General features: G+C 45.0%; 1 protein-coding gene across 1 annotated transcript in view; it reads left to right on the top strand.

The window, feature by feature from the left end:
- Nucleotides 1-2,243: 2,243 nt before the first annotated feature.
- The window catches only part of LOC103630825 (uncharacterized), a 60,427-nt gene continuing 44,560 nt past the window's right edge, over nucleotides 2,244-18,110 (top strand). Inside the window, exons 1-2 of the mRNA XM_020540179.2 lie at nucleotides 2,244-2,426; nucleotides 13,739-13,819. Of these exons, the coding sequence (XP_020395768.1) occupies nucleotides 13,773-13,819 (47 nt within the window). The 5' untranslated portion in view covers nucleotides 2,244-2,426; nucleotides 13,739-13,772. The remainder of the gene's footprint in view (nucleotides 2,427-13,738; nucleotides 13,820-18,110) is intronic.

Genomic DNA, 18,110 nt, shown 5'->3' with positions numbered 1-18,110 from the left:
CACTAGCAATTAGGGTGGCTTGTACGATGGTGGCCACAACATGGCTTGTTGTTCTATAGCAGTGGAGAAGTATCATCGTATAAGAAGTCAACATAAGTATGGTCCTCATGCCGAAGATCCCTCTGATGGTATTGATGTTCTAGTCGCTCAATCTATTGTGTAATGTTGCGCATTTGTTCGGACACTTTGTCAATCTACTTCTAGAGTTGGGAAGCCAAAGCATATTCTCTTTGCACTTCTCCACTTGTTGTTCGATGATTTTGAGGTTGTGGATCTCTCAATCAATCTCTTCATCTTATGGTGGGAGTCGATGACCTTTCTCTTCTGACTTCATGCCTGTTGGAGAAGTGCTTCTTCATCTTGGTTCTGATCTATGGGAGCAAGAACAAAACCAACTATTGTAGTCTTCTTCAAAGGCATGACGAATATATTCCTTGTGGTTGTTGTGACTTCACTGAAGGCGTGCGCCAATGTTGGTCACTTGTTTCTGATTCCTGAGGGTTATCAAAAACAAGAAAACACAAATGAATAAACAACAAGCTTCCCCTCTTAATTAACTCTTCTTTAAGAGTTAACCAAAGGGGGAGATAGGAAGGTGTAGAGGAGCATTAAATTGAAATGAACAAAATAGGTTGAAGATAGAATGAATTACTCAGTTGTATGTATGAATATCTTATTTCATTCTCAACAATATGACAAATAATTACAAACTACCTTCAACTTTACAATTAGTAGCACGAAGGTAAAAGGAATACACAACTTTGTATGCCGAGCAACATAGTCCACTCTGGCCAAAAAGCGTGTCCAATGCATGACATTGTTCCTCTATTTATAGTTGTAGGGTACAACTTCGACAAAATTACAATCATGCCCTCAAAACCTATACATACAAGCTATTGAATATACCGAGTGTATTGCTATTTTTCCATCCGTAATCTTGCTAAATAGGTCTTGAGGACTTCGCCTTGCTTCAGCTAGGTTTTCTTCCGTGTGTATATGTTGTTAATACAAAGCTTTGGCTTTGTCTTTGTAAACGTAACTGCCACATGTCATCTTCGGTCGAAGGTACTCGTAGGCATGTGCTCTGTTATACTCAAAACAAACTTAGTAATGGTATGAATTAATGTTTTGAGAACCTTCGGCTAATGAGGACCCACAATAAATACTGAAGTAGTATTTTTGGGAAGAATTTTAGGAGTATATTTTTTTGTTGAGATCAACTCACACGCAGACTTTTTGAAACCAATTTATAAAATTCATTTTGAATTTAAGACAAGTTCAAGAAATTTTGTAAAGTGGATTTTTGGGCTGTTGCATGTATCGACTTTGGAGGAAGCAAAGAGGAGGCACGACCTAGTCGCGTGAGGAGAAGGACAGGCCCGTGTGAAGTAGTGGTTGTCACGAGGAAAAAGGAAAGGAGAAAAAACTATGTCCAATCATATCCCTTTGTTCTTTTTTATCGATAGCATTTTAATTTAAAAATGAATTATTGGACGACAAATATTCGAAAATGAAGGTATTACCATCTAGCGGCTCAAATTACTTCCCTAAAAACTCGTTTGGAAATCAAACGAGACAAGTTCTATGCATCACGGTCTCTGATGGTTCGTAGAACATACCCATTTGATTATAGTTATTGTTGTTTGTAGAATATTACAGCTACCTCGAATGAAATTAAAAGTACATAAGAACAACAGAGAGAGTACATAAATATTAAGTCATATATTTTCTTCTTTAGAGTCCAAAATAAATTTCGATGTTGTTTATAAAAATAAGCTATATATATATAGCTTATTTCTATAAACAACATCGAAATATATATATATATATATAGGAAGCAAACTGGTTTGTTTGAGAGTAACAATATATGCAGTGGAGTGTGGATGACAGAGACCTAGCTCCCCGACCATCCGTCTCCTAGCCTATTTTTAGATAGCCCAGAAAGACCTTCATTTCATTCGTCTTCCTCTTTGATGGACACATCTATTATTTTCAGTTTCGATAAGATTCATCGATCGACCACCCCTCTAAATGCATGTATGCATCATATATATATATATATATATATATATATATATATATATATATATATATATATATATAAACAATGTATGAAGTGGAGTGTGGATGAGAGAGACATAGCTCCCTGACCATCCGTCTCCTAGCCTATTTCTAGATAGTCTAGAAAGACCTTCATTTTATTTGTCTTTCTTCTTAGTGGACACATCTATCATTTTCAGTTTCGGTAAGATTCATTGATCGATCGACCACCCCTCTGAATCCATGTATACATCATATCTATGTGTACTAATATTTCATCACCTTTTCTTGCTTTCCCTAGCGAGTGACACTGTATGTACGTATAGCTAGTTGGCATATATGGAGATTTTGCTGGATATCTATCCGTTGACAGGCCTACAAATCAGGTAATTTTCATTTCTAATGTCATATCCATCATCTTTTTGATCTGATGCTACATAATACTATAGGGCATGTTCATTACATGCATGATACTACTACATAATTACTCCTATGTAGAGACATATCAGATCAGATAAATTTATGTTAGACCGGGTTGATTCATTCATATCGCTCATATTTAAAGTGAGGGAAATCTCTTAGAGGGATGTGGGCAGCGACGAGTCCAGAGGAAGGGGTGTTAAGAATTTAGGTAGTTTTGTATTTAATTTAATCTATAGACACTACAGTAAATTTATAATAATATAAGTGTGCTTAGCTTAAAGAAATTTTGGAATGGATGTCCAATCATAAAGATTTCTCTGAAAGTGAGGTTCGCATGACTAAGGTATTGAAACAAACAAATGATCCGATGAACGATCCATGTGCTTGTGTGGGAGTGAGTGAGTGGTAATAGGTGAGAGTGAATGGACATCCATGTGGGGTTGCCCCTCTATTTATAGGCAAATCCGAGAATTAGTGAGAGACTAGAAAACGACGTGCGGCGTTGCCGCGCCATGCAAATGGTAAGATATTCCAGTGTAGAAAAAAGATCGACGTTAGATATTAACTCACATATATGCCACTTTATTAGCTCATTAGATTCAGAAAACTCTACTTATGTCTTGTTGGTTTATAATGTAAGATCATGCTTATATACATCAAAATATGTAGCGCTATTAATGCTACATGCATATATACATTAAAAGATGTAGTGTTGTTGGTGCTACATGCTTATATATATCAAAAGATGTAGCGCTATTGGTGCTACATGGTTATATACATCAAAAGATGTAGTGCTATCGCTGTTTAACGAAACAAAAAATATAGATATTACTCTAGTCAAGACCTTCTAAAATCTACTACTTTACTTTGTCTTCTTTGTTTATCATGCATCATTTTTTTGCTTTTTCCCTAAGAGTGGATACTCCTGATTAGAGTGGATACTCCTGATTTTTTTCTGTTGTGGAAGATCATCTTTGTCATCAGTTGTTTCCTGTTAAGAAAGCATTTTGTTATTCATAATAATCTAATGAGATAATGAATGGAGACAAGCCAAGTAAAATTGTTGGCACAAATAATTTTTATTTTGAAGGATGTTTACTTGTAGCATGGTGTGCATGGGGATGACAATACTGAAAAGCAACTATTATTACACTGTTCTTCACATGCTATTGTGTTCCCAATAAAAGGCAATTAAAAGTGTACTAGTCCTATTATCGGTTTTCAGTCTAAAAATAGTAGAAAGTATATTTTCAAAATTGCCTTCTATTTGTATTAATTATCAATACTAGATTTACTGCTATTAGTTAATTATGATTTTATGACATATATTGCTCCTAACTTGTTATATAAGTGCTTGTATTGCATATAGAAGTTTCAACCAGTGGATAATAAAGACAATTCAGAGGCAAAAATCGGCATCTTGAAAACTAAAAATCTTTAGCATTGAGTTCTCAAGAAGAGATCGGCGCAACCTGAGGAGCATAATTTAAAATTCTTTTTTGGATACATGTATTTTACACCACACACATAAGAAGTAAGGAACGCCAAACTACATTAATTAAAAGTTCGCAATTTACACCAACACTTAATACATGCTTTCTAATATCCCTAAAAACATTAGCCTAATAACTTAAGTAATCAAAAGCACTAAATAATGTGCTCTTTTAGAAGCCAATTAATATAACAATGGTTCTTCTGTTGCTGCTACATTGGTCCAGTGTCGCTAGGAGGGTATATGACCCTGTTATTGATTTTTCTACCATTTCAACAAATGTAATTATCATCCTTTTGTTGTAGTAATATTGAAGCTAACACATTATATACAACTTCCCATCGTTTTATGCACAATGAAAAGATCATTCTTTGAATGTGCAAAATCTCCACAAAAAATCACCACTGACGATTACGAAAGAAAATATGGCTAAAGATCTATGATATTATTAAGAGTTTAGCTCAAAACAAGATAGATTATTTACAATGCAAAAAAACTCATTTGCAAATTTCTAAAATGATTGTTCTGGCAATAAAAATCTATGTGCTGGTATTAATTGTACTTGTAGGTACCTAAGATTATTCTGCAATAAATTATTAGTCATGGAGGTAAGATTATGTATAGAATATTCAAAAGCAAGCAACAATTAAAATTAAAGAATACATTTCACTTCGTTTGAGCGGATTTCATTGTATTATATTTCTAAGGCTGTTGTATAATGATAAGATATTAGAGGATTTAATTCAAATATTTATTTATACTCATAAATACCTTATTCTAAAAGGTGCATACTACACATTGGACAATCAAAATTCACATTAACATTTTAATATCAGAGTTGGGTTGAATACGTATGGAGTCCAAGTAAGGCCCTGTTTAGAAGCACCCACTTTTTAAAAAACTGGTTTATAGAAATTGAGGTGGTTCCAAACATGCCCATTTATGACTCAGTTTATAGAGATTAGATTCTCAGTTAAAACTAAGAAGCTGGCCTCTCCTAACTGTAAGATGTTGTCTATGTTATTCGTGTGTGCTTGGTTCATATAAATCAAAGATCACGAGGTGAAAAAATTTGGAAAAGCTTCGTTTTGTTTCACCATGAATCAAGAGCATATGAAAAAGCAGTCTTCTAATATTACAAGTTTTGAACCGCCTTAAATATATTTGTTCAAATTTATAAGTTGTAAGAAGGAAATGGGACCAATGAACTTTTCACACATCGGATATCGCATCTTTAGTACAAGTGTCTGTGTAGTATGTGCACTGTGTCTTTAATCAGATGAGTTGTTAGCTATGCATTAAATCCAAAAAATGCATAAGTGCATCAAGCAGTATGTAGAAATAGCAGCGCCTTGCATGGTCCATCTCCATGAGTTGCTCTGCTTTGTTTTATCATTCATTTTCTTTCTAACCTGTCGATATTGATGTGATTATCTATTTGAGCATTTTATCGTACAATTGAGATTCGACCTTCATTTGTGAGGAGAGAGTATCATGGAACCATACAACTACCATGGTAAAAAATTCTAAAGAGAAAGATGAGCAAGAGGAAGAACAAATCGTTGCAAGTAGAAAAATAGAGAAGTTGGGAGAAATGTTTTTTATGTGGCAAGTTGGAAAGGCAGCAGCGCTAGAGCAGAGGGGGTAAAAAGTCATATTTTAGCTTCAAATATTCTGATATAAACAATGTAGCGCAAATGCAGATTAAAAGTTCTGGAACCCTGTTGGAACTTGCTCTCCTAAGCGAGTTGATCCAACTGAGGAGCAAAAGTGGTGTAAACGGGGCTACAACTTGGGATGACAATACCTCTGTTAACCTAGCCTCTCAAGGGCACTGTGCGGGGGTATTTATAGGTGTCTGAGTGCCCAGCGTCCATTGTTAAGGACGCATGTGCCCTCAGGCGCCTAGGTTATCCCCGGAATATTCCCATAAAGCAGGGTTACAGACTGTAATTACAGGGAGACCTTTACAAACTAGGCCCGTAATGCACAGCGGCCACACAGGGCCTATTACGATGGGCCGGATCACACGTGGGCCTCTGCGCTGGACAAGGTCGTGGGAAAAGGCGACTTCACCGTAGGCCTTCATCTCCGGGTGTGTCGAGCGAAGGGTAGAGTTGGCCAGTCGTCTTGTCTCCGTTGTTGCAGCAGGTGTGGCGAAGGCCTTCGAGCGAAGGGTGGCGTCTTCGCCTTCGCCCCAACATTTGCCCTCCGAGGGACCAGTTCGACTAAGTCATCTGGTGCCGAAGGCGTTGCTAGATGGTGGAAACGCTGCCCTCGCTCGAAGTGGTTCCGCGGGGGTTTTTGACATGACCGTTGATTGACGCCGCACTGTTGGATTGCGGGTTCCCCGAAGCGTCGTGTCCTGTGTATAAAAAGGGTGGGGGGCGGTGCCGATTGAAATTTACCTTTCGGTGCGCTGCGAAAACCCTAACCCTCCTTGTTCAAGCTGCTCGCTTGCTCGTCTGCCCTCCTTCCTCCTGTTCGCCGGAGAACTAGCCCGCGTGAAGCAGACCGCGCACCGCCGTCGACGGTACGTAGCCATGTCATCCTCTTCTTCGTCTACTGCGACCACGCCGATGGCCGAGACGCCTTCCGAGGATCTCTCGGGCGGTGCGGCGACAGAATTGCACCCGAGAGATACGGTGGAATTTGGTGTTTCGCGGATGTCGTTAGGCCGCGTGCAGGATATGCAACAGTTGGTGTATTTTGGCGACGGGTCGGGCGAGTGCCGGGGGCAGAGGAGATTCCCGAGCCCGAGGGTGAACTGGTTGTGTTTGAGGCATTTTTGTTGCCGGACTTCATCTGCCTGCGCATCGTTTCGTGTCGAAGGTGCTGCAGAAGTTTGGGGTCCAAGTTCATCAGTTGACACCGAACGCCATGGTGGCGTTGGCGAAGTATGTCTGGGCAACAACCTCGTATGGCAGTCAGCCTTCGGTGGAGGTCTTCGCCAAGCACTACTGTTTGCACTAGCAGAAGAGACGGATTGGTGACGAAATTGCGCAATTCGGATCGTGCACTTTCATGCCGAAGTCCGGGAAGACTTCGATGGAGGTTGTGGAGCTGGTCCCTTGTGCCCGAAATAAGTGGGGCAACTGGTGGGACTACTGGTTCTATGTTTTGGAGGCTGAAGTCGAAAATCACCCTGGGCTCCCCGTTGCCATCATGTGTTCGCATTATTATGTGGCGTACCCGCCGTTTGAAGTGGCGGAGAACGACGAGAATGAATGGGCACTTCGGATCGCTGCCCGTAGGAGTAGCGGGCGCGATCTGGTTGAGAAATTCATAGGGTATGGGGTGTGGCCTTTGGCACATGGATGGAAGCTGGGTGAAGTATGCCCTCGCGTGATGCCCTCCCTTGGCGGGCAGAAGGTGCGAAGTCCACTCTTTGCCTTGGATGTGCGAGGGCGGGATGCTGCCGCGGTTGTGCGTGAGGCGGAGGATGGGGCGGTGAGAATTGTTGGTCGCTACGTGCCGAGGACTGAGGCCCAGCGGATCTGGGACATACGTGGATCCAACGATCGCCTGAACCGAGTTTTTGAGTTGAATGGTTTGTTGTATGGCGGTTATCCCGGAGTAGACGTCGCCGACCGCCGGGGAAAAAACCAGCGGCAGTGCTTGAAGACGACCCCGCGCCGGAGGCTGCCCCATCTACTAAGAAGAGGAAGCTAGGTACTGCGATGGGAAAACTGGGGGTCTCCAATAGTTTTGCTATGGAGTTGATGGGGACATGCGCGGCCCCGGGGGGAAGGATGTCTTCGCCCGAGGTCCGGGAGTCTTCGGCGCGGATGCTGGAGGTTACCGGGGGTCGATGGCCCAAGAACGTTCCTATCCCCCGCGCGGCTGGCGAAGACTTTTTTACCTCTCGCATGGCCCGTGATTTGAGAGTGTTTCCTTACGGGCGGAATATTGCTGCTGTTGTGTCAGCAGTGATGGACAAGGATCGACAGGATGCTTCTCAGAAGCGTCGGGCGGTCGTCAGGCTCCCTGAGGCTAGGCCGAAGAGGGCGCGCGGGAGCGCGAAGGCTGTCGTCCCCGGCGGTAGCCAGCCCTCGCTGGCTGCGAAAGCGACCGCGCCTGGATCCGGCAAGTTGCTGGAAAGCTCGAAGGCGGCCGGCGCTGGCGGGACCAAGTCCGTCCCGGAGGGAGCTGCGAAGGTCCGGGAGCTGCCTTCGCCGGGGAAGTGTATTGCCGACTTCGGCACAGATATTTACGTGGACGACTATCTCGTCGATAAGGTTTTTTTTGACCAGTGATACGTTGCAGGGTCGGGCGAAGGGCAACTTGTTGCCGTCTCGCCTGAGGTGGCGGCCACGGCGCCTGCCGCGGTTTTTGGGGTGAAGGGTGGCGCTTCCAGCGCTGGCGGCGAGGTGTCGGCGGCCACTGCCGTCAAAGACGAGGCGGGCACTGTGTCCCGCCGGCTGCGGGAAGCGTCGCTGCAGCTGAATCAGGTAAGTTGAAGTAGGCTTCGTTGTGTGCCGCTTTCATTTTGATTGTGGACTCATGTGTGTCTGTTAGGCGGCCGACTTCGTCGATCACGTGGCGTCGGGCGCCCTTACGGCGGGCGTGGAAGTCGAAGTCGAGAGACTTCGGGCGCAGCACGCGGACGCCGTTCGAGAAAATCGGCTGCGGAGAGCAAAAACCGCAGGCTAGCAGAGAAGGTGGCCGCTCTGGAGAGCGAGAGGACTGACCTCCGGCGCCAGCTGGTGGAGGAAAGAAAGGAGGCCAATGAGGCCATCACCAAGGCGCAGTCGGCACAGGCGGAGGCCAAATTGGCGAGGGCGGAAGAAAGCCTTGCAAGCCAGCGCGCCGAGGAGTGGGAGGCACGGTTCAACGCTCAGCAGGCCCGCGTGGAGAGGGCCGAGGCCTCTACTCGCGTGGAAGTTGAGCGAACGCGCAAACAGCTCGTGGATTCGTACTGCGAGCTGGGTGCGTGGACCGCCGACTTCGAGGTGCCTGACCGAGAGGCGGGCCTTCGGTGCCTCGAGTGGCTGCAAGAGGAGTTGCAAGCACTCTCGACCATCGTGGCGGGCTTCATGTCGTATGCCTCCCTCGTCACCTGCGAGGGGGCTATGAATGCGCTGGCCCGCGAGGGGTGCCATCACTATGAGGTCTTCGACCGATCCGATGAAGATTTTGGGCGTGAGATTTTTAAGGTCGAAGACCCTGTGGTGAAGGACGCCGGGGGGCCCTCTTCGACCGGATGTGGGGCCCTCACGGTCGGGAGGCGGTTAGGGAACGGGCTGACCGGGCGAGGGATCAGGTAAAGTTTGTGTTTCGTTTTGTGCTATTGAATGTGGGTGTATGCGGGTGTGCTGAATTGGTGCGCTGTGTTGCAGATGGCGCGTGCCGAGGATGTGGAGGACTTCGGACGTCTGAACAGCGCGCTGCCCGAAGCGGAGGCCGACCCGGTGGTGGCCGAAGCTGAGGTCGACCCAGCGTCGCTCCCGGAGACCGGTCAAGCTTCCCACGCCGCCCCTGCGTCTGCTGTGTCTGGTGGAGACTCGCCGGTGGCCACTGTGCCGATGGCGGAGGATCCCCCGAAGGCGGCGACGGAGCCAGCAACGGAGGATTCCGCGGCGGCTACTGGGTCTTCGCAGGTGGCTTAGTGTGTATGGGGTAGTTAGGGAATTTTGTCTGTGTTACTAAACCTTGGTTGCTGCGCAGGTTCAAGATTTTGGGCCTGCGCACGCAACCGCTACTGCTAATTTTGTGGCGGCTTCGACCGTGGTTGCTGGTAATGAATCGGATGAATCTACGTCTAAGTTTTCTGAGTTTGATGACTCTGGGAGTTCGGTTTTGTGGATGGAAGAGTCTTCGGATGAAGGCTTAGATTATTTTGCGGCCTTGGATGTGGCTGAGGTAGAGGCTTCTCCGCGTGTTACGGATGCTGAAATTTTGCCTGGTCCGAGTGTTGGGCGTAGGCGGCGAAGGGCGGTGGCGAAGCGTAGAGTGGGCGGGTTTGATGGTGGTCGTCTTCGTGTGGGCAGGGCTGGTAGGCAGGAATTGTTGTCCTCGCCGGTTGGGGCGAGTATGGGTGAGGGTGAGTTGCGAAGGCTTTTTGAGGGTGAGGAGCTGAGGATAATGCTATTTAACTATAGGGAGATGGGGATCATTCCGAAGGTTGAACCTATGTAAGGTGTTATGCCCTTGCTGAACACATGTAACTGTAGATTGTATGATAAGGTTGACTGCCTTCGTGCATCTGGGTGTGTTCGTAAGGTGTTGCACACCCAGTCTAGTATATTATTGTGTCGGTCCGGCTGCGCCTGTGGACTCTCGGACTGATGTAATGCGCCTTCGATTTTTACTCTCGTTATGCTAGTCCGGCTGCACCCTTAGGCGACTTTTGCGCGGATTGTCTTGTGGAGAAGACTTCGATTCACGCACTTGTTGTGCTAGTCCGGCTGCACCCTTAGGCGACTTTTGCACGGATAGTCTTTTTGAGAAGACTTCGAATTTGCACACTTGTTGTGCTAGTCCGGCTGCACCCTTAGGCGACTTTTGCACGGATAGTCTTTTCGAGAAGACTTCGAATTTGCGCACTTGTTGTGCTAGTCCGGCTGCACCCTTAGGCGACTTTTGCACGGACTGTCGCACGCGAGGGGTAGCCATCGCTGCCCCTCGCGGTGACTTTTGTGTCGGTCAAATGTCGAAGACCGTCGATGCGGTCTTTTTCGACGTAGTTTTTGCGGGGGTTTTTTCGCGTGTATATTACATGGCTCCGCCTCGTTAAAAACCTCACCCCTGGAGGAAAAGAGTGCGGGCCGGCTTAAAACTTGTTCTGCTGATTACAAGGGCGAAGTGGCCCTGAAGAGTTAAACAAAAAATTTGCGAAGATTATCAATGTTCCAAGAATGTTCTAAGTCTTCGCCGGATGGCGTTGTGAGCCTATACGCGCTGGGGGACGCCTTCGTCTTGAAGATGAAAGGGCCCTCCCATTTCGGCTCCAACTTACCCCGGGACTCTGTCCGAGCTGTCCGGACGAGTACGAGGTCTCCTTCGTTGAACTCCCTCGGGATGACTGTGTGGTCGCGCCATGCTTTTGTCTGAGCTTGGTATTTGTTTAGAGCATGTAGGGCGAAGACGCGGTCTCCGTCGATGAGATCTCCTGAGCGAGTTGATCCAACTGAGGAGCAAAAGTGGTGTAAACGGGGCTACAACTTGGGATGGCAATAGCTCTGTTAACCTAGCCTCTCAAGGGCACTGTGCGGGGGTATTTATAGGTGTCTGAGTGCCCAGCGTCCAGTGTTAAGGACGCATGTGCCCTCAGGCGCCTAGGTTATCCCCGAAATATTCCCATAAAGCAGGGTTACAGACTTAAACTACAGGGAGACCTTTACAAACTAGGCTCGTAATGCGCAGCGGCCACGCAGGGCCTATTACGATGGGCCGGATCACACGTGGGCCTCCGCGCTGGACAAGGTCGCGGGAAAAGGCGACTTCGCCGTAGGCCTTCGTCTCCGGGTGTGTCAAGCGAAGGGTAGAGTTGGCCAGTCGTCTTGTCTCCGTTGTTGCAGCGGGTGTGGCGAAGGCCTTCGAGCGAAGGGTGGCGTCTTCGCCTTCGCCCCAACAAACCCTGGCATGAACTAATCTGTAAGAACGAGGAAAAAATCAAAGTTCAACCTCACCTCAAAGAAAGCACTTGGAAGTGGATCTTTGAGCTGTACGCTTGCCGGTGCACTCCTCCTGACCTCTTTCACCTAGACGCTCACCGAGAATGGAGCGGGTTGTGTACGGGAGAAGCAAGTATATGCGGCTCAAGAGAAGAGGCTCCTTTATTTTTTTTATGAGGCAAGGATGTTTTTAGGGGATAGCACCGAGTAGGCAGTGGATTTCTCTAGTAGCTGCTACTATAGCCGGCTAGTACATAAATATCTTTTTTTTGCAAGCTACGTGGTCCGTTCATTTGCTATCGCATGGCTATTCTTTTACGAGATACATGGATATATTCGGTGGCCAAGTTTAGACCCGAAGTTCGTTTTGTAGAGATAAGCATACAATTATTAGCCGTGCCAACTGCAGTTAGCATTTTAAAACTACACATGTCATCATATATGTGTTTTTAATGATAACAAGAGTGTATGTATGCGTACTAGTATAAGTGGTGCAAGGAAGATTATCGGTGCAATACTTAAGCAATATTTTTGGGAAGAATTCATAGAGAACCACTTGGAAAATATTTATAGAATATTTTGAGAGACTTTTTATAGAGAAATATAGACCACTATATTTTTTGTTGAGACCAACTCGCACATAGACTTTTTGAAACCAAATATTAAAATTTATTTTGAATTTAGGATAAATTCAAAACACCCTTAATTTTGTGTGCAAAAAGATGGAGTTGACAAACTTCTATTCTATATTCCCGATCATCCAATTAACGGCAATTATTCCCCATCCATAGCGGCTGCTGGGGATGAAGGGGAAATACGTGAACAGTCGGCATGGTTTTAGGATGGGGCAGCCCGACCAGGTGTAATATATTTGTGATACTCTGGCATGCGCTCTATATTTTTTTAAAAAAAATTTATAAATTAGGGCACTATTGAAGTTGCTTTTTGTATGTGTATAGCCCTGTATTTCATAACAAGGCATCTATTTGAGGCATTGTTGGAGATGCTCTTATAGACAAGTTCGAGGATTAGTAGGGATAAGCATACGAGTAGTTGGTGGTAACTGCAATTACCATTTTAACGCACATACAACTCATCGTATATTTTTTAACGATAGAAGGAGCATATGTATGCGTAAGGACATAAGCAGTGTTGGAGATTATAAAAAAACATTTGTAGGTATTTTAAAAAATAATTTCGATTTTCTTAGATGAAGAATATTTGGAGAATCATCAGTGGAATACTGAAAAATAATTTCAAATTTCAAAATCAACATGGAACAAGATTGGAATAACTTCAAGAATATTAGAAGTCATATGTTTTACTCCTTTAGACTAGGCCTCCTTTGGATCAACGGATTATTTCCTAAATCCTGCATTTTTCTGTGTTTTTAAACTAATTCCTGTGAAGTTGCTATACCATTCCTGTAAATTTTATGCGTTCCAAAGGAGCCCTAAATTCGTTGTTGTTGTTGTTAAAATGGGCTATATATAGAATCAACCAAGTTTGGTGGCTAGTTTATTTGAGGTGAAAAATGTACTGTGCAAGGCAACAAATAAAAGAGTGGACTGTCATGCTTTATTCTCTCTCGTGTGGTGGACTGTGGATGGGAGTAGGGATGAAGGCCGCGGTGGGGCAGGCGGGGTTTGAGCCCCTCCTACCGCTACCGAGTCTATGGAGCCCCACTAGAGCCTCTCCTAAGATTTTTAGCGTACATATACAATGTAGAAGGGGCTTTCTATACTACATTGGTTTAGTTCAGCCTTTTCTAAAAAAATTTCTAGCTCCGTCCTTGAATGGGAGAGACCCCAAATTTAGGATGACTCATTCATATTCCCGTCCGCCCGTCCCAGCCTCTCCCTAGTTAACCTAGAAAGGTTTTCATTTTATTTCTCTTCCTCCTTATCGCTTAACGATCATCTTCAATTTTTATAGGAAAAATTTCTGGTATGCCATCAGATTTTATACTCATTCCTTGTGTGCCACTGAGTGGCATATAGATATATTTTTTTGTGTGTATGACATATGGGACCAGTGGCACACAAGTAACTAGTATATTTTCCGATGGCATACAGGGAATTGGCCCAACCCTCTAATAAATAATGCATACACTCATCCTATCTGTGTATATATAGAAGTAATATTTAATTGTCTTTTCTTTCTCCAGCGAGCGACGCGGTACGTATAGCTAGCTGGCATATATGGAGACTCTGCCAGATGTCTATCCGCTGACAGGCCTGCAGATCGGGTAATTTTCATTTCTGATGACATATGCATTATCTTTCTAGTCTGATACTATATTATACTATCACTTAATTACGGTGCCTGTTCATTACGGAAAGTTGTCTAGAGGACGGTTATCAGTGCCTACGTCGCCTAGAGGGTGATGAATAGCAGAAACCTCAAATTTATCGCAAATTACAAAAACTAGAACCCTGATTAAGTGTTAAAATGGGAATTAAATGAATCCACGTGAGGGAGAGTTGTTCTTCTTGCTAGAATTGATCAAATGATCGTGGAATTACTTTAGAAGAAACTCAAATACTATAGAATCAAGCGCAAGCAATAGAACTAGAGAGAGGGGAGGAAGAAACAGATCACAAACAAGAATCAACACAAGGAACACAGGTGATTTGTTTCACGAGGTTCAGTTCTAAAGAACCTACTCCTCGTTGAGGAGTCCACCAAGGATAGGCCTATTTCAACTCTTTTCCTCTCTCAATCGGTCACTTAGAACAGTTGAGTGCTTCTTCTCAATCTCAAAGGACATAAAGTCCCTGCAAGGATCACCGCACAACTTTGGTGTCTCTTGCTAGCTTTACAAAGAGAGAATGATGTTGGGAATGAGAATAAAACACAATCAAGAGCATAAGAACTTTGCAACAACTCAAATGAAACACTCTCGCAAGGCGCTAACTCTTTTCTAGCTCAATTCACTTGGATGTGGCTCTTAGAGGCTATTGAATGCTTGGGAGTAGTTGCACTAAGTGTAGAGATGTTTGTTGTACCTCTTGTGTCTTCAATGTGTTGGTTGGGGTGTATTTATAGACCCAACCATCCCACATAGCTATCGCAACAAAGTGGGGAAATCTACAACTTTCTGCGTCGCACCGGACCTTGAACATTGTAGGTCCGGTGGCACACCAGACCCCTAGCGTACTGCTGTAGTAGGGAACCATTCTAACCGGGGCTGGTCTTGTCAGAGGCATCAGACCACTCTGTTGTGCCACCGGACCTTCACCACGCCAGCATCCATTGGAGTTGGAGACAACAGTTAAACTGTCAGACGGTCCGGTACACCACCAGACCGGGCTGGTGTGCCATCTCATCTTCAGCTTCAAAAACAACATCTCTGGTACACTGGTCTAATGACCCACCAGACGGTGCACCTATGGCCCGAGACCAGTTCCAAACCCTCTGCACACTCGGTTTGGTGCACCAGCAGACCAGTCCAATGCGCCCCTACACATACTAACTTTGACAAGTTTTGACATATCTTCTTCAAATTAGTTCGGTTGCCCATGAGGATGTTTCTACGAATTAGGCAAACATATCTAGTGACTTTCCAACCAGTCTAAGTCATGAAACATGGTTGTTATATTTCATTTAACTTATATTCCTTCTCTAGCTCAAACTAGCCCCAAACGAGTGATATTTTGAAACGGAGTTTTCCAACCTTTCTTGATATACCAAATAGGATTCTAGGGGTGTTTAGAACTTATCCAAAGTGTTGAGCTATTGCTATTTCCTCTTTTCCAAGTTTTGCCACAAATAGACTAATTTTTGAGTTAATTTCTGACTTAGAAGCATATTGGTTGATCTTATGAACCTATGAACATACACTTGGCAAACTAGTTAGTCCAAGTGATTGTGATGGTCATCAAGCACCAAAACAAGTGCAGAAATGGATTAGACCCCATTTCTCTTTCAGTTTCATGCATAGTACTACTACCTAATTGCTTCTACCTAGGGATGAATCAGATTGAATCTGATAAATTATGTAATTTTGTATTTAATTTTAATCTATAGATACTATAGTAAATTTACGATGATATATGTGTGTGTTTATGTAATATTACTACTCACAATAATAGTCGATAGGTATATAAAAATATACTAATCATAATCAAAATTGTACCGAACTTAATAAATCCAGAGAGTAAAATATACCCAACGTATAACCCATGTTCAAGGCCCTGGTAGCTCTATTCACAAGAGTCAACAATGTCTGTTGCTCAAAGTAGTGGATTATAGTGTATAGAGGCAAATATTCACGGTAATGTGCCTCGGGCGTCCACCAAGTCGAAGAGAAAAAAAGATGATCCGATGTAGCACAAGTAAGAAGACAATGATCAGTGAGCAATCATGGAGACACTTCGCCAAAAAACTTACCATTTGCACGCCTGAGTAGGTGTCACAGATGCAAATGACGGTTCTAGAATCCTGCTCTCCTAACACTTCATGCGCATAGTGGATTATGACATGAAGACTCGGATGCAACTCAACCGAGAAGTGAAAGCTATGCTCATGTCATAGGAGCATAATATAATAGTAGGAGTTATGTGGATATGGAAAGATGGAGTAATCACTCTAACATACATCTATCACCTCATATGTTATAGATCCATTGCACCTCTATCAATTGAGACATCATCTCTTCCATTAACTATCACAAATAGAAAAAAAACAAGTTGTCGATGTTTGGACTAACGGCCCTAACCGACTAGTAAAATGATGATGCGTGCCCAGAATCTAGATGGCGTGCAAGTTGACACAAGCTGTTTATCCTGGTTTGGGCAATGCAATGCCCTACTTCTAGAAAAGGGGGGATGAGGCTTATATTACTCACACGAAAGTGCCTGTAGTAGGGGTTACAAGCACGACAGTAGAGGGGGAGTCCCCAAGTCCCTAGAACTAATAGAGGCAAGTGCCAATATCGAAAGACTTGGAGAAAACTACTGAGTGTTCGCCTTCTGTCCTGGGAGGAACTACCACTGCCCTATTTATACACCTAGGGGTGTATGCTATGAAGTCTGAAGCCGTCGTATTAGCAGGGGGATGTCTTGGCGTCCTATGAGTGACATGACGGCGTACTGCGTTGTTGACTTGCGCTTGCTGATTTCCTGTTGAGAGCCGAGGGTGAGGCCAAGGGGTTGGTCGTACGCCCGAGCCCCAGGGGAGGGGTCGCCCACCCTGTAGTTGTTGTAATAGGGCTTCGGCATGGGTAAAAGCCTACTTACGAAGTGCACCATGTTCCCTATGTCGAGTGATGTTGTGATTCCTTTGTTGCGATTATCGAGGTCAGAGCCCAGCTTGGGCAAGGCGAAAGTCTTTCCGAGGCGATGGTCGAGCCTTCCCTGACGTGTGCCATAGTTGGTGGAGTGGCCACCTGTGGGATTTGCGGTGGAGTAGGTTACCAAAGCTGAGCTCGGGCAAGGCGGGGTCATCACCCAAGGCCAAGCTCTGTGTCGGGCGAGGCGGAGTTGTGCCTGAGGGAGAGCCTAGCATCGGGCAAGGCGGAGATTTGCGCCCGAGGGCGAGTCTGCTTCTCCTGTCTTATTAGATCTCACGTCGGGGGTATGGCAGGCGACGTGTGTGCATAGTGGCGGGGGCGTAATCATGTTGTTATGCCTGTATATGAACGATGTCTTGTAGACATGTGCTCCTATGTGAGAGCACCTAGAGGGGGGGTGAATAGGTGATCCTGTAAAATCAAACACTAAATAGCCACAAACTTGGTTATTAAGGAGTTAGTGCGACTAAGTAGCGTTGAAGCGAGTTCTCGTGAACATAACAATCACAGAGAAAGCAGCACAAGAGACACGCGATTTTTATCCCATGGTTCGGTCAAGTAACACTTGTCTACTTCCATGTTGTGGTGTCCCAATGGACGAGGGTTGCACTCAACCCCTTTCAAGTGATCCAATGATCAACTTGAATACCACGGCTTTCTTCCTTATAGACTTTCTCCCGTTTGCGAGGAATCTCCACAGATTGGAGCCTCTCGCCATTACAAGTTTGTCACAAGAGAATCACAGTAGTAATAGAGGGAGAGCAACACACGCAAGACTCAAATCTGCAGCACACACACGCACACAAGCCAAGACTTGAGCTCAAAACACAGCACAGGGAGTACGCAACTCAAACAGAGCTCAAATCACTAACACAATCGATCAAATGCGTGGAGGTGGAGTCTCGGAGTCTTAGAATGTTTCTTCTAAGCTTGGTGTACTGCTCCATGCGCCTAGGGGTCCCTTTTATAGCCCCAAGGCAGCTAGGAGCCATTGAAGATCAACATGGAAGGCTATCCTTGCCTTCTGTCAAGTGGCGCACCGGACAGTCTGGTGCGCCACCAGACAGGCCCTGTAGCTTGTCCGGTGCGCGATCTCCTTCCAAATCGGGTGCAGCCGACCATTGCTCCTCCGGGTCGTTTGGCGCACCGGACACTGTCTAGTGCACACCGGACAGTCCGGTGCACCAGCCGACCGTTAGAGCGGGCCACGTGTCGCGTGTTGATCGCGCGGACGACCGTTGGCGCT

The sequence above is a fragment of the Zea mays genome, chromosome 6 (assembly GCF_902167145.1).
Source record: "Zea mays cultivar B73 chromosome 6, Zm-B73-REFERENCE-NAM-5.0, whole genome shotgun sequence".
In the NCBI taxonomy this organism is placed as follows: domain Eukaryota; kingdom Viridiplantae; phylum Streptophyta; class Magnoliopsida; order Poales; family Poaceae; genus Zea; species Zea mays.
The sequence above is the reverse complement of the archived record's forward strand: the minus strand, read 5'-3'. Positions and strand labels throughout refer to the sequence as shown.